This window comes from Natator depressus, chromosome 8 (genome assembly GCF_965152275.1).
Source record: "Natator depressus isolate rNatDep1 chromosome 8, rNatDep2.hap1, whole genome shotgun sequence".
NCBI lineage: Eukaryota > Metazoa > Chordata > Testudines > Cheloniidae > Natator > Natator depressus.
Genome location: NC_134241.1, coordinates 82176896 through 82193093, shown reverse-complemented (window position 1 = coordinate 82193093; position 16198 = coordinate 82176896). Strand labels below are relative to the sequence as shown.

Genomic DNA, 16198 nt, shown 5'->3' with positions numbered 1-16198 from the left:
GTGGCACACAGAACCCCTGAAATGAGGGTATGGGGAAATGGGAGGTGCAAACAGATCCTGGCACAGATGGACAATAAGGGACCCTGGTATGAGAGGATGTGGGCAATGAGGGAGCACAAAGAACCACTGATGATGAGGGGAGGGAAGACTGGGGGTGGCACATAGAGATGCTGGTATGAGGGAAGAATGGAGGACTCTGCTATGGGAGGAGGAGAGATCGGGGGACAGATCAAACCCCTGGCAGGAGAGAGACTAGGGAACCACTGAAATAGAGGGAGCTAGAGGGTGGCGAACAAGGAGCTGGAGAGGGGAGGAATGGGGAGATGCAAGGAGCCCCTGGTGTGCACAATGAGCTCTGCCTAAACAAGCCACAAAGTGTGTGACCCCCTAGATATTTTACTCTCAGCTACAAATGTTAATTGTTATAAATTATGTGTTAACAATGGTCAAGTTCCTCTACTATGTTATGATCATGTAATAAATGACAGTTTAGAAATCTAAATTTCTAGTTTCATTTTATTATAGAGTTTCCTAAATCCTGCCCATGTGTAAACATGAAAAAGCTTAATTATCCTAACTGCACTACAAATAATATCAGCTTTCTGATGACTTAATTGTACATTAATGTGTCTTTGATGACAGCATGCTTTATTCTGTTCACTTTTCTTTTTTAAAAAAATCACACACGCCATAGAGACCATTTACTCCTGTCCTCTGAAGGAAGAATATATCAAAGCTGAAGAGATCAAAATTACTACAACTGTGGATGTACTGCCCAATGGAAAAAGAAAAATATCTCCAATAAGAAAACGATTACATACCTTGTTAGTAATTTAAAATGATGCAAACCCAGTAAGTTTTACTGAGCTATACCAGAAATATAAGGTCATGCAAATCCTCTTAAATTTTTTTTGTATTCATTCAGCCACCAATATAGACTGACAGTTGCTTGCATGTTTCTCTTGATAAACACAATACTTGTGTCTCCATGTGAATTTGCACCTCTCTTTGGCTAGAGGCTCCATAAACAGACACCAAAACAACTTACTCTTCTGCATACAGTAGCCAGTAATAATTTGAATGTGACAATTAAAAACTTCTCACTAACTATAGGATGGGAAGCAAAGCTAAATGATTATTCCCATCTTAAAACTCAAATGTAATTTCATATTCTCTGGTTGATTTAAAAAACTAAATAAAATACACTCATATCATTCTTAGGAAACAGAGTGATACACAGAAAGATTTAATGTAGGTTGGGCATTAAGGTGCATTAGTCTTCAGAGAAATAAGAAGGGAAGAGTACAGTACAGAGAATCACATTATCTCCAGCACCAGATAAGACACAACTGGGAAATAAGACAAAGTACAGCTAAAACAAGGTCTGTGTTTATTTCACTTTTTTAAAGAACATACCTGTACACTATTTCCTTGTGTTTGGTGAGACAGTCTGGCATTTGGTAATGGAGAATGAGATCCCAATTTTCTATCCAAAAATACCTCTTTGCTACATGTATAACACCAGACACGCAGGGTGGTAAGATTGACAGTTAGACAGTGCTTTGTGTCCTAAAACAGAACAAAAAAAATGATTTAGGAACTTGCATTAAACCTCAGTGTGTCCAAGCCAGAACTGTATTAATATGTGAAATCTTTCAAAAAAAAAGACTAACATGTACCAGGTAAAAATATTAAATCTAGCAGCAGTTCAGCTGTTCCTCAAATCCAAGCTTTTAACTCGTAACACCTAGATTGAAAGGGTCCAAACCACAAACACCATCTAAGAGGTATGTCTGCTTTAACTATCAGTATAATCTGAAAAGAGAAGATCTCAGTGTTGTCCATAATCATCTTAAACTGTTACAATTCACTCATCAAGAAAGTATCTGGGTATTGGTAGGGCCCTATCAAATTCATGGTTCACTTTGGTCAATTTCACAGACAGATGATTTTAAAATTAATCAATTTCACATTTTCAGATGTTTACATAAGGCTGTTGTAGAGGGGTTGTGGAGCAGCCCTGCAGGGGAAGAGGAAGTCTTGTCCCTCCCCATCCCCAGCTGGGACTAGCAGCTGGAGCCCTGCGCAGAGTAGGAGTCCCCAACCCCGTGCAAGATTTCATGGGGAAGATCAGATTTCATGATCTGTGATGTGTTTTTCACAGCCATGAATTATCAATACCTAGGGCCCTACCAATGGGATAGAGTGTTTTCATCTCTAAGTCAGTATTTAAAAATCTCCCCTGGACATAGCAAGTAATCAAGTCTTTGGCCCTTAAATAGCTGTCATATGGTAATGTAAAATGAGACATTTTGGTTCAGTTCCTAGCAAACTACAAACAAGAATGTCAGCTACAAAATGTTGGGGATATACCCTGAATCCAGTTAGTTAAACTGTTATAGCAGAAAGGACTTTTAAGTACAGTCTACGTACTTGGAACTGCCCCCCAAAATCAAGATTTATCTCAAATTGTAAACATTAGAACAGTAGCATGTGTGTTCTCATCAGATATATAATGGATAACAAAACTGACAATCCTATGGCTGATTTGCTCAGGTTCAAGCATGCAGTTATGTTCAAGCATAATAAATAAGGCTCTCAAATGAAAGGGTGGGTCTCAAGTATGCTGCCTTATAAAGCGTAAGTTCTTTGATGTTTCTTATCTCATACAGGTCAGTGTTAGTCTAACTGTAAGTTAGCATTCTGGATTTAGTCCAACAAATATCTGGAGTTAAATGATGGTAGAAAAGGACGTTTACCCCCGAGGTGCCTCATGCAGGAAGTTCCGAGCCGGTGGGTTTCTGTGAGACAGAGGTCCCCAAAGAATGGGGCACACCCCCCTGGGGGGTGTGGAGGAATGCCCAGAGGTGCGGTGGGGCCTGGCCATCCCCTACAGTGGTGGGGAGGGAGCGCCACCCAGCCCATCCCTGCTCCCAGCTCTGCTCCAGTCCCGCCTCCAGCCACGTCCCTGACTCCCGTCCCCATCCCCAGCCTCAGTGCGGCTGTGCTCCCAGCCCTGCGGCAGCCCTCAGCCTTGGCCGCTGGCTGTGTCTCTGTTCCCAGCCCAGGGCAGAGGCTGGGAGTGGAGCCGCACCTGGCCGCGGGCCCGTCTGATGGCCTCCACCACAGCCTGGCTGCAGCTCTGCTCCAGCTCTTGCCCTTGCCCCAAGCCTTGGCCCCTGGCTGTGGCCCCAGACCCATATCCAGCCTTGGCCCTCTTACCCCTATCCACATCACTCCCTCCGCTCCCCCCGCCCCCCAAACCATAGCACTGCTCCCAGCTCTGGGGGGGGTGGTGGTGGTAGAACGGGACAGGGGCATGGACAGGGATGGGGGGGGGGCGCGCAAGCCTCAAAAATTTGAGGACCGCTGCTGTAAGAGCAGACCCAGAAGCTCCTGCCTTGGTATCCCTAACACAATCTATTTTCATCTTGGTTTTCATACAACACTCCTTTCTTCTTTGATCTCTCCATCTGAATTTCTTCTCTCTGACCACCATCTCCCCTCATTCAATATCACACCACACATTTGTCCCACCCCTGCCCCGTCACTGGGCCTTCTGCAACCTCCAGTCTATCAATGTTCATGAATTTTCTGCTACATCAGGCCCCTCCTCCTAACCCTCTTGTCCACTCTCCACTCTGCTTTTTCCTCCACCCATGCCCCTTTCTATCACTGTGAAGTCCAATACACCAATTCCAGACCTGTCTCACTCCCAGCATCTGCTCTCTCCATTACTGTCCTTGTGCTGCTGAGCATCCTGGGACCTCACTAACTTCCTTCACTGAAGATTCCTTCTCTCCTTCAACTATCATCTCCCTGGCGAAGCAACTATACTTCTCCCACATGGAGTCCCATGCCCACAGTCCCCATCACTTCTTGGCAACCTTCGAGTCCCTCCTTAAAGCACTCCCCTTCCTGTCTCTCTGCACAGGATCTTGCAGTCTTCCAGAGGGGAAAAAAACAAACAAACAAACAAACAAAACAAAACCCAAACAACAAAATCCACCAGGAATCTCTCCCTTGCACTTTCTCTTCCCTTTCTCCTGTCACCAGCCTTGAGGTCTTTTGCCTTTTCTCCTATAAACACCCATATCTGCCACAGTGATCCCATTCCTCTTCCTATCTCCTTAATTCTATTGCTCACTCTTCCCTTATCCTTCTTTCTCAACCTCTTCCCTCACAATATGAACAATGTCCTGGTCTCCCTTGTCCTCCAAAAACTATCCTCAGTCCTACCGACCCCTCCAGCTACAGCCCCATATCTCTCACACGTTTAAACTCCTTGAACACAGTCTACTACCAATGCATTCACTTCTCCTCCAATCCAGCCTTGGACCCCCTCCATCTGGCTTCCAGTGTTTCCACTCTACTGAAACCTCTCTTTCTAGGGTCTCCAATTATTTCTTCCTACACAGATTTCAGCCTCAACTCTTCCCTCATCTCCTTTGACCTTCCTGCTGCGTTTAATATTATAGATCATCCTCTCCTTGATATCATATCCTCACACTGGGCTTTCCAGATACTGTCCTCTCCTCGTTCTCCTCTTACCTCTCTGACCATTCCTTCAGTGGATCCTCCTCCCTTTTCTCACTCTGTAAGAGGGCTCTGTCCTTGGCCCTTTGCTCTTCTGACTTTAAACCTTATTTTTGGGTGATACTTGGTTCACATGGCCTCAGCAGTCGCCTCTGGGCTGATGGCTCACAACTCTCTCTCCAGCACTAAACTGTCTCCTATCCAACTGCACATCTCAGCTTGTCTCTCCAACATCTCTCCTCCTGGATGTCTTAAATAGAACATGGTCAAAACCCAACTCCTTATCACTGTTGACAATGTCATCCTCCTCCCCGTCACTCAGGTCTGCAATCTCAGTCATTTTTAATTCCTCCTTTTCCTTTGCCCCATACAGCCAGGTATTTCCAAATCCTGCCATTTCCTCCTCAATATCTCTGACATCTGTCCTCTCCACAATCAAATATCTCATTCAGACCTTAATTATTCCAATATTCTCTTCTCCAGGCACCCAAAAACACACGGTGAGCATTCTCTCTCTCTCTCACACGGTGAGTGCTCTCTTTCTCTTAAAGACACGTGAGCACTGCTGGCTAAACTTACATTGCTTGGCTATTGATTTGATCATAACCTCCCTCTCTGAACCCCCCGGCTGGCTCTCCATTTGCTACTGCATCACCTTTAAGCTTCTTGTCATCAGCTTCACAGCTCTGTCTCTCCCTACTTACTCTCTCTTAACAAGCTTCATGTTGCCTGTCCCCTTTGCTCCACCAAGTCTCCAAGCCTGTTCTGAGCTTCTCCCACAAATCAATGCTGTGGATTCTTCCACATGGCCTTCTATGCATATGATATGATATTCTCAAGCTTATCCTCAAAGCCGATACATTGTCTACATTTAAGTGTCGCTGAAAGACTTCTCCCAAGTTGCCTACAGTGATTCAAATGATACCATATATAAAAATTCTAAGCTTCTCATTACAGGAGTGTTTGGAAAGTGCACAGCACATTGCAGGTGCTATCATAAATAATGGCATGGAAACAGTCTTGCTGTTGTACAAGGTTCAAAGACACTCTTTCCTAAATACACATACACCCTCCGCACCTTCCCTCTCTCATGTGGCCACTCCACCTGAGTCCCTGCTCACAGACTACTATTGTACTTTAATAGCACACAGAGCTTTGGGGCAAAGTGCACTTCTTGTGCAAGCTGTTGTAAGCTACAGATAAAATTTTCTCTGTTAATATGGCCTTGAACAATGCCAGTGTTTTTGACTTGCAGACTTTTGGATAACAAAGTTGCTAGAAACGGTGACATTTCCTATATTCATTTTCAGCAAAGTAACTGAAATAATTAAGTAGAACTTCCTTAATTATCAGGATAAGTCTTCACCTGCAGCTTCAGCTATGTAGAAGCCTACAATAAACTGCTACAAACCTCTACAGCAAGGGCTCAATATTCTCTAAGTGGAGGAGTTAAAAATTATTATTTCTAGCATAGCCAAATGCAAAAGAGATAAAGTAAGGAAGCTAGTGAAAATGAGAGGAGTGACAAACTGACATCAACCTTAATTGTTTCTTAAGTTAGAAAGATCAGAAATGACTATCTAGAATACTAGAGGGATGGATTAAATGGATAAAAAGAGCTTCAGTTAGATATGGGCTATTGTCCAGAAATTAAAGGAAATGAAGGAAACTGAACAAGAATGTGAGACATTGCTGTTATAAATGACAGCAGGTAAAACTGTCTTTTCCCTTTGTGCTACCTGAAAAACAAACACACTAACTTAGGGTGTAAGGAGGTAGCAATAAACTTCAGTACAGTGCCAGGAGATTATAAATGTTTATAAGAAATGCTGGGTACCACCCACTCCACAAATGCCCTACAAGTAGCTCACACTATATATCATTTTACTTAAAAGTTGTAAAACTGATCTTTAATGCTAGTCATTAGCAAATCAGATTGTGAGATACTATATTAGGATTATATCAATGTCTAAATATTAGCTATATTATAGTAACACACTAAGGCTAAATCCTGATTGATACGCTATCCTGCTGTGAACAGTAAAAAATGATCCATACCCCAGGATATAATTATTCTAAGTAAAGATAAGATGCAAGAAGTAAAAATAGAGAATACTGACAGGTGGGAAATGAGAAAGGTGGATGAGGGCAAGAGTGAGTTTCTTCCTAAACAGTACTGAAAGCAGTATACTTTTTGATATCTTTTGCTACAGAGCCTTTTGGGATAACTGATCTATGGAATTTAGATACTGGTGCTGTTAATGAAATCAAAGTTTTTAATCACTTGTGTACACTCATTCTCCAACATGTTGAAACACATTTATAAGCCACCTCCCACCATTGTGCTATAAAGCAAAAAATAAAGTATCACAAAAAGAAAACCTCTACTTGAAATTCAAACCAGTAAAAACAAATGAGAAATTTAATATAAGGAGAAAGGGATGTTAAGGTATTACATATAGGGCAAATAATGATAAAAAAAAATCCCAGAGGCCTTAGGCAAAAGCCTTAAGGTATTTAATAGAAGTGTAAAGAAATTATCTAAATGATTGTCAGGAGACACTAGATCCACATCCAAGGGGCCACAAAGCTACAATCACCTGCCAAGTTGAGATGCGATTCCTGTGTGGTAAAACTCATGCAGGAGCCCTTGAGTATAGCCAGGGCCTATGCCATTATAATTTTAATAACCAAAAGTGCCAGGTTAAAGTTAACCTGACACTTGGTAGACAGCCAATAGCCACAACATGGGGTGGATGTAATACGAACACAGCCGCTCCAATCAGTGCACAAATGTACTACATTCTAGACTAGCTACATGCAGCTGAGTTACCCTGCAAAGAGAAATCTCAGTAACTGAGACTTGTGGTCACGAGGGCACTGTGCTGCCTGTCATGGTATACAAACCAGACTCTGTTGTAATAACTGTAATGGGGATCCTTTGAAGCTGCTGGACAAAGAGACCCCTTGCAGTTCTCCTTAGCGCTCTAATCCCAGGACTAATTACTAGCACAGTATTATCACCTGGGGCAACGCCTTGGCCTGGATTCAGCAGTACTAGAACAAACTGCTGACTGACTAAACAATAGCAATGCATCTGTAATGGACTGTCATTGAATAAATAGGGTGCAAGCCTGAACAACAACGCATTTTTGTACCAAGTCAGACATATAGCCCACATATGTCCAGAGAAAGGTCATATTAAAAGTAACATTTTTAACTTTACTACCACTGAACATAAAAGAGGAAGAAGGAAAATCTCACTAGGTTTAGAATTTCTGAACCAAAGTCTCACACTAACGCTGAAGCAGACCCGAGTGCTCTCCCCAGCTGAAGCTGCTCTACCCCTGTTCATGACGCACTATGGGAAAACTGAACTGTCCACATTGCACCTTACAGGAAGTTGTTGCAGCCCACCGAGACATCCTGTCAGGCCATCTTTTGGACATACTGACAGCATTTTCTCACCTACCAAAGGCACCTGTTGGAGCAGGACGACGATGACAACGTTAGAGACATGGCAGACTCGAACTGGCTGATGCTGCTTGTGACTCTCAGTATAGCCGCTGATGCCCCTATGTAGAACAGCGCTTCTGGAGCAGCGCCACAAGCACAGACTGACAAGCACATTGTCATGTGCACCTGGAAAGACCACTAATGAGAACCTCCACAAGAAGAAAGCTACATTTCTGGAGCTTTGTAAGCAGCTTGCCCCAACCTTCCAGTGTCATGACACATGCAAGAGGATGGCCAGAGAAGCAGATTGCTATATCCACCTGGCTACTCCAGAATTATACAAGTCCATTGCTAATCAATTTGGCATTGGAAAGACAAATGTGGATAAAGTGGCAGTGGAAGTTCCTGAGGAAATCAGGCGTGTGATTTACCGCAAGATTGTGGGCATAAACAATATCCCTGAATTACTGCTGGTTTTGAGAGAACGGGGTTTCCAAACTGTGCCAGAGCCATTGATGGGATTCATGTGCCCATAGCCTCCCTCCTCAAGGACACATGAGTACATAAACCACAAAGGATACTCTTGTGATGGAGGTCCTTGTGGACCACAGAGACCTATTTATGGATGCCAACATGGGCTGTACTGGAAGGGTTCATGATGCCAGGGTTTCCTGCCGATCAGGAGTTTACCTTCATAGTCAGACCGGGACACGATTCTCACCAGACAACACTGGCATAAATGGAGTAACTCTCCCCACTGTTATTCTAGGGAACCCCGCATACTATCTTTTGCCTTGGCTTATGAAACTATCTTGATCTCAGAGGCCCTGGCCAGAAGGTTTAATTACACTCTCAGTAAGTGTAGAATGGTGATTGAATGAGCATTTGGCAGACTGAAATCCCCCCAGCTCCATTTACAGAACTGTTTAGATTCCAGTATCATCAATGCTGCCTGCACTGTTGAGGCTTGCTGTGCCCTACACAATCTTTGTAAAGCCAAACGTGAGCCATTTCCCCCTGCACGGACCTATGACAGAAATGGATTGCTGAACCAGAACACTCAGCCAGACAGTGTGCCTCATCATGTGTTTATTATTCAAAATACACATTATGAACACAAACGTTCTTAATAAAAGAAAAGCCTTTATTTGTGAACATGGCAGTATTACAAAAAACAAAGACAAACACCCAATATTAAAGCACAGTCAGGCAGGCCAGTTGTCATTACTCTATCAAAACAACAGCAATAAACCAACACCAGTTGTAAAACCAGTAATAAAACATAGTGCATAAAATAAATGGTGAACTGGGCAAATAGTGAAACTGGTGCCAACAAGCAAATGCCCTACTTTTCCGTGTCCTCTCCCCCACCACCAGTTTTCCTTTCCCTTCTTGCACTTTCGACACTTGGTACCACTGCACAGGGACAGAGTCCTGCAGGGGGCTATATTTGCCCTCTCTAGTGTTAAGTAGCGTTAAGTCCCAGTTGCAAGAGTCACCCAACATAGAATTGTCCAAAATGTTTGTGGTCTGCAGCACATAGTATCAGGGAGGGAACACAGGATGTCGTGCAAGAGCAGCAAGAGTCTGTACTCTTGTGATCATTAGCGCAAGCAGCCTCTGAAATAGATATTCCTCCCTCAAGCAACGGTTCTGCTCCAAAAATCACATTGCCAGTCTCTCCTCATACACTAAAATTCTGTCCCCATGATCTTCAGCCTGTGCCTTTCCACTTGTCATGAATCCTTTTCCCTTTCATATTGCACCTGCTTATTGGCCCTGTCCAGAATATCCTGTAAGTTTATCACAGAAACTCTTACTCTTGGACCGGTCTGTGACAGTTTGAAATCTCAGGCTCCTGCTGCAATGTGGCTTAGCTGGCGAGGTACAAGGGCCTGCAGAGGCTGAAGGACCTGCATGTCCAACAGAACACTATCATCTCAGTACTTCAAAAATGGTTCAGTGCATCCACAAAGTACCTGTAGAATCTCAAAGCCAAAAACTGACACTTCGATAATGCTGCTTCAGTATATTGTAAGAGAAATGCTTCGGTTCCCAGAAGCTCCATGGACACAACAGAGTTAGAGTGAAAAAGAGCACAACAGTAAGTTAAAATTTACAAATGCTATGTTTAAAGCAATGGTTCTCAACCTATTTACCATTGTGGGCCACATATGTAGCACTCTGTGGCCTGGTCTACACTACACAGTTAGGTCGACGAAAGGCAGCTTAAGTCGACTTAATTATGTCAGTGTCTACACTACAGCCGTGTCCCACCGATGTACATACCCTACTACACTGACATAACTCCACCTCCATGACAGGCATAAGGCTTACCTTGGCGTAGTTAGGTGAAGCAGTGTCCGTGTAGACACTCTTACTTACATTGGCTGTTAGCTCTCTTGTCAATGTCACAGCTCCAGGGGAGTCATGAAATTGACAAAAAGCTGGGCAGCTAGAGCCCAGCTATCCCCCACTCCCTTGGAGAGCTGGGTGGCTAGCTCCAGCTCCCAGCTGGGGGTGCAAAAGCCAGCCTCCAACCCCCACCCCCTGCTAGAAATTTTGGCTGTCCTAATTTCACAGCTCCATGTTGAACCCATGAAATTGACAAGACTGACTGGCTCCCGGCAGGGAACCAAGAAGTCCTGGGCGGCTTCCTTCCAACACAGGACAGGGAACTGGGAGCCGAGTGGCGGGAGGTGGAGGCAGCATGCCCAGAGCCCGGGGGGCTGTGGGGCAGCCAGGCTCCTAGCAGGGAGCTACCACCGGAGCTGAGAGTGTGGGAAGCTTAAGTAATGAGAAATGAGAAAATAGCACTGCTTCTCTTAGGTCAGTGGAAGCACTCCTGATGAGGACACACACCAATGACCCAAGGAGGTTAATGTGGACACGCACCACCTCAGTAATTACTGCAGTGGCTGTAAGTAGACCTAATATAGGTCTACTTAAGTTTTGAGTGTAGACATGCCCTGTGTGTTATGTGGGCCACATCCACACAATAATATATAACCTGTATATCACATGGGCCACAGCTGTGTGCTGATTGGGCTGCAAGTGGACCATGGGCTGAGAACCACTGGTTTAAAGATTGCAGACTATTGTAGGCTTTGGGATTACTACCTAAGCCTTCTCTATCCCTTTAGGCATTCCACATTTCTGGGGGACATAATCCTTTGAGTTTCCTGAATGGCAAAGTGAAATTTTATTCCAAGCTGCCAGTGGCAAACCAGCCCGAGAGGTTTTCAAGCTATGACAATTGAGCAGCACACCTGGTAATAGAATGGGCTGGCAACCTTCAGAGGTGGGTACAGAAAATATGTCCTTCTCGAAATGTGAATAGCTATTTGGGGTTCCTAGTATGGGAAAAGTTTGCAGCTATCAGCATCTGGAATTGAGTCAAAATTCCTGGGGGAATCAACAAGATGCTGTGTTAGCATCCACATGGATTACTGCCTCCCTATAGATTCCAATAAAGCCTCCTCTAACTAAGTCTACATATACAAACACACAGTATAATGGACTGTCAAAGAACTACACAGCCATCCCCCCTTCTTCCTTAGCACATTTCTGTACTTCATACAGCCTCAGCTGTATTTCAGACATTGATTTTTTTTTCATCCGTGGACTATATTTCACCCTCCATCTTTACCGTGTACAGATGGCTTGTTACACTGTTGTGTGGCTGATCTGTTCAGAATGGTATACTAAAAGGGAAGGTAATATATGATTTTTACTTTTAACACCTCAGCGCATCTTTGCAAGAATGTGCAAGTATCAAGTAAAAATGAAAGCGTGAATGCTTGTTTAACTGTTGTTTATGCTTCCTGGTGTCCACTTCGAATTCCACATGATGGTGGTGGTTGTGGGTTGATACCAAGGCTCTGGCACGCATTCCACCATTAGTGGAAGCATGCTGCTACCTGTAGCTAGCAATACATTTTGCTTTGGGTCAAACCAGAAATCCCTCCCACTCCTATAACAAACAGCAGCAGCAAGCATGGAACAAGAAACTTACCAGGCTTTGGGACTACTTCTGCTGGTTCTGTGGCAGGCTGCTCCTCCTGGGGATCATCAAACTGCCCTTCTGAGTATGGACTCAGGACATGCTACAGCTGCTCTGGTGGAAAAATTTCCTCAGGAACTAGTGTGAGCACCGGAGTCATTTTGGTAGCCTATTCCGGCTCCCCTCTGATTCAGCGTTCAGAAGGTTGCCATCCCAACTGATGGTGACCAACTGTTGGCTCCACACTCAGCACAGTACCCAGCACCCCGTCAAACTCCTTGTAAAAGTGGTAGGATGATGGAATGTTCCCAGAGGTACGGCTCTCATCCTTGGCTTTACAACAGTTGCTCTTGAGCTGCTTAATCTGCTCCCTGCACTGGTCACTGGTCCAGTCGATCCCCAACTCTGCTAGCTTCTTCGCTCTTTCCTGATATGCATAGACATTTCTAGCCCTCGTACTGAATTTGAATGTTTTGGTCACCTCGCACCAGGGATTTACCAAATCTGGCTGATCTCATGACCAGATAGCAGCGTGTAAGGTAAAGGACTTCTAGTCATTGGCCATTGCAAATGCACGAGAAGGTTCACTTCGTTTGCAGTTCAGTGGTCAGAATGGAAGGGTTAAATGGCAGGCAGCCATGCTTGAACCAGTGGGTTGCTTCTGTTGCAACTACTTAATGTGTTTACACTATCCAAGATGGTTTGTGTAAAATGGGGTAGTGTGTCCATATGCACAAGCATCCCGTCTAACTATGCTGTGTCTATCCCATAACTGAAGGCACAGCCCCCTAGACCAGGTTCTAAGCTTGGTAGGAGATGCACTGAAGCAGTACATCAAAACATATATTATACAAATGCACTTTATTATATGATATATATTTTCCAAATGTTCAGATATTCTCTAAGAGTTTCCAATGTAATGTATTGGAGGTCAGAAAGAAGAGGACTGCACAGTAAAGTGAATGGCCCTACACAAAAGTATATTTTCCTCCAAAGGTTCAAAGACTTCCACAATCTTTCCAAAGACCTTTCTGCTGTAGATTCAAGTCATGAGAGAAAAACATCCACATGCTGCAGAGGGTACATCTATAATCCAATAAAAAAATCTGTGGCACCAAGTCTCAGAGCCCAGGTCAGTTGACTCAGGCTCATGGGGCTTGGACTGCAGGGCTGAAAATTGCAGTGCAGACATTTGGCCTGGAGCCTGGACTCTGAAATCACCCCCCACTAGGTCCCGGAGCCTGGGCTCCAGTCCAAGCTTGAACATCTACTTTGCAATTTTATAGCCCTGTGAACCCAAGTCAGCTGACCCAGGCCAGCTGCAGCCATGCGGTGGGTCTTTTACTGCGTGTAGACATACCCTTAGAGTGCAGACAGACAATTAACCCAAGCATCATACGTAGGAAAAAATAATCTATTTGGAAAAAAAAAAGACATTACTGTTTATATAATAATGTCTGAGAAGAGTAAAAGACAAAAACTTAATAAAGTCTCCAAACACATGTCAGATGGCAGAATGCTGCTAGGAGTTGCAGGAATTATGAACAAGGTTCTGTGAGCTAAGCTGCACATTAGACCTGAATTATGGAGCAGGAATCCTGGACTACGCAATAATGATTTTTCCACCGCTTCCCCACACTAGTCCAAACTCTTCATTATTGATTTCAACATTAAATTCAATGTATTTTATGCAGATTTGTATATTGCAAACACAAAGATGCTTTCCAGAAATTGTCAAGGAGAAGCAAGATGTTGTACCAGTGAGACAAAATTCCTCCTCCCTTGTTACATATTGACAGTAATTAACTGTTCCACTGCACCCAAACCTACTGCCTGTCTACATCCAACAGTGACAAAGAATTTTTGTTAAAATGATCAGCAATGAAATAGTTAATCTAAAAGAGCATAATTAAACTGCAGTGTTAACTCCCAAGTGAGAAGCATGGGGCATTTTATGTTGTGGAGCACAATTATGCAGTAAGTTTAAATAGATGAATAATTATGTAGCTGCATAATCATTTTATAAACACATGGGCCCCCAAATGAATTAGACATGATCCCCAAGCGCAAGAAGGCATCATCAGCAAGCAAAGCTTCAACTCAGGAAAAGCTACCTGACTGCATTCGTCAAAAACAACAAGAATATTCTTTAACTATACTTCCCTTCCTCCACCTCCTCCTCTCAAGGAGTCGGGGGGGAAAAAGCTGCTGTCCTACAATAAAGGGCTTTTACCATTTGATGGCGAGACCCTAGATGACAAAAACTAGAATGAAACCGTGTATATATATGTTATATATACACATACATACATACACACACACACACCCCTACCTGAGAATGTATGGTACTGTGATCTACATGGGATTCACCGCAGCCAACATACGAACATCTATTCTGTCAAACAAAAATAAGAGACATAATTATGGTGCAGTATACTCTATTAATTCTTTTTAGTGAGTTGTCAAATCAAACTTACAGAACAAAGTGATACAGCTTCCAAATGCATTTTTAATTCACACTATTGTACATCTGCAGGATTCTGAAAAGAGCAAGGTATCACGCAAGGTAAGCACTGCAATAAATAATATAGTAAAGCAATGAGAATGCTGCAAGATTTTCCTCTGAATTTCCTTGATTTTGAGGGTGGGGTTAGACAATGTTTTTGATGTATGTCTTCTCTTCAGCTGTTTTAACTTGATCTTTTTCTTATTTAAAAAACCAAGTGTCCAAGATATTCTGAAAATCCATGAAATGTAAACATGGCACTATCAATTGTGTGTGTATTATTTGGGATCTTTAATTCAGAGTCTGCCTCTAAACTGTCAAAATTGTTAATATTCAATATGTCAATCATTTCAACATCAGTGCACATTTATATGCACATCAAGGCTATTGACCATCTGAATATTATTTTATAACCTACAGATTTATTACCCTTGAAGGCTAATAGCCATCAACACCCCATCTTTAAGCATGCGCCATATTGAGTTACAAAATGCAGTGTCTATTTACTCTCAACAATTCTGTTATTACAGTTCTGATTTAACATGTATTTGCTGAGCTGATATGCAAACTTGAAGCTGTCCGTACAATGCTAACCTCAAGACATTGCTATTAGTCCCTCATTTCCATGAGCACCAAACACAAGCGCTTAAGTAATCTGTACATATTGTTTGTGCACATTAACACAGATGTTGCTCATACAAAGTGTTGGTACTTAAATGTCAAATAGCTCCTGTACGTTTGCATTAACTGCTTTCTAAAACTTTAATAGCACGCATTTATAGAAGATAACAGTAGGTACTGGTTAAGCAATGAGGATAATGAAGTTTCTATCACGCTGGGATCTCACCATGTGCTGGGTGCTTGGCTAAGCACAAAGGGGAAGGCAAGGTGCCAAATCATCCAAGAAGAGGAGATATCACACCATGACACCTCCTTTGAAGTGTCTTTTTGTGATTATAATATCACCCTATGGAAATACTGGTAGGAAATTAAAATAAATTATTCAATAAATGTCCAAGTGTTCCAGATTGAAGTGGATATAAATTCAAAACAGACAAAAAATGATTTTTGTTTAGCAAATGCCTGGTGTTCCCCCCCCCCCCATTTCGTTTTGTAACTTTTCCACCTGATATTCCCATCCTTCCCACTCCTTCCACTTTGGTTTCCCCCGCTAAAAGTTTTTTTAGATGTAATTTGGTAGCTTAAAAAAACAGTTTAATGAGAAATTGTATAATACTTCAGGCAACCTTCTCTCTTTTTGAGAGAAAGAACAGAAAAATCTGTTCTTTTTCTTGCAACCAGGATTCTCTTGAAGAGGAAGGGGGTGGAAAGCAATTTTAGAAATATATACATACTGGTTGCTCCCTGTCACGTTTCAGCCCAGATTTGAGTGTTGACAAGAGATACGCATCTGAGCTCACCGAGGAGTTGAAAAACCCTGCTGAGGCAGATCTGCACACCTGCAGCACCTCGAGTGACATTTTACAGCTGATTCAGCTGCACTTCCCTTCTTGTACCACAGAGATGCACCTTAATCAGAAGCAACATTCTCTCCATTCATTTTTTAAAAACATCTGGAAGCCCCCCTTCATGCCAAAAGCTGGGATGGTGAAGCAGCAATATATCTTAATGCTGGAGGTAAGGTGGTGAAGTTATTTTAAGAGGGAGGGGAAAAAGAGGTAAGTAGGTAGAGTAGG

At 43.0% G+C, this 16198-nt stretch overlaps 1 protein-coding gene across 4 annotated transcripts in view; it reads right to left on the bottom strand.

Annotated features, from left to right (window-relative positions):
• The window catches only part of USP33 (ubiquitin specific peptidase 33), a 91729-nt gene that overhangs the window by 56629 nt on the left and 18902 nt on the right, over window positions 1-16198 (bottom strand). For 3 of the 4 annotated variants that reach the window (XM_074961483.1, XM_074961486.1, XM_074961484.1), the window contains exons 4-5: window positions 14328-14390; window positions 1417-1569 (exon numbers count right to left, since the gene is read on the bottom strand). In XM_074961483.1, coding sequence (XP_074817584.1) covers window positions 1417-1569; window positions 14328-14390 — 216 coding nt within the window. Of the gene's footprint in view, window positions 1-1416; window positions 1570-14327; window positions 14391-14472; window positions 14569-16198 lie in introns of all 4 variants that reach the window. The other variant, XM_074961487.1, reaches the window with a different exon arrangement.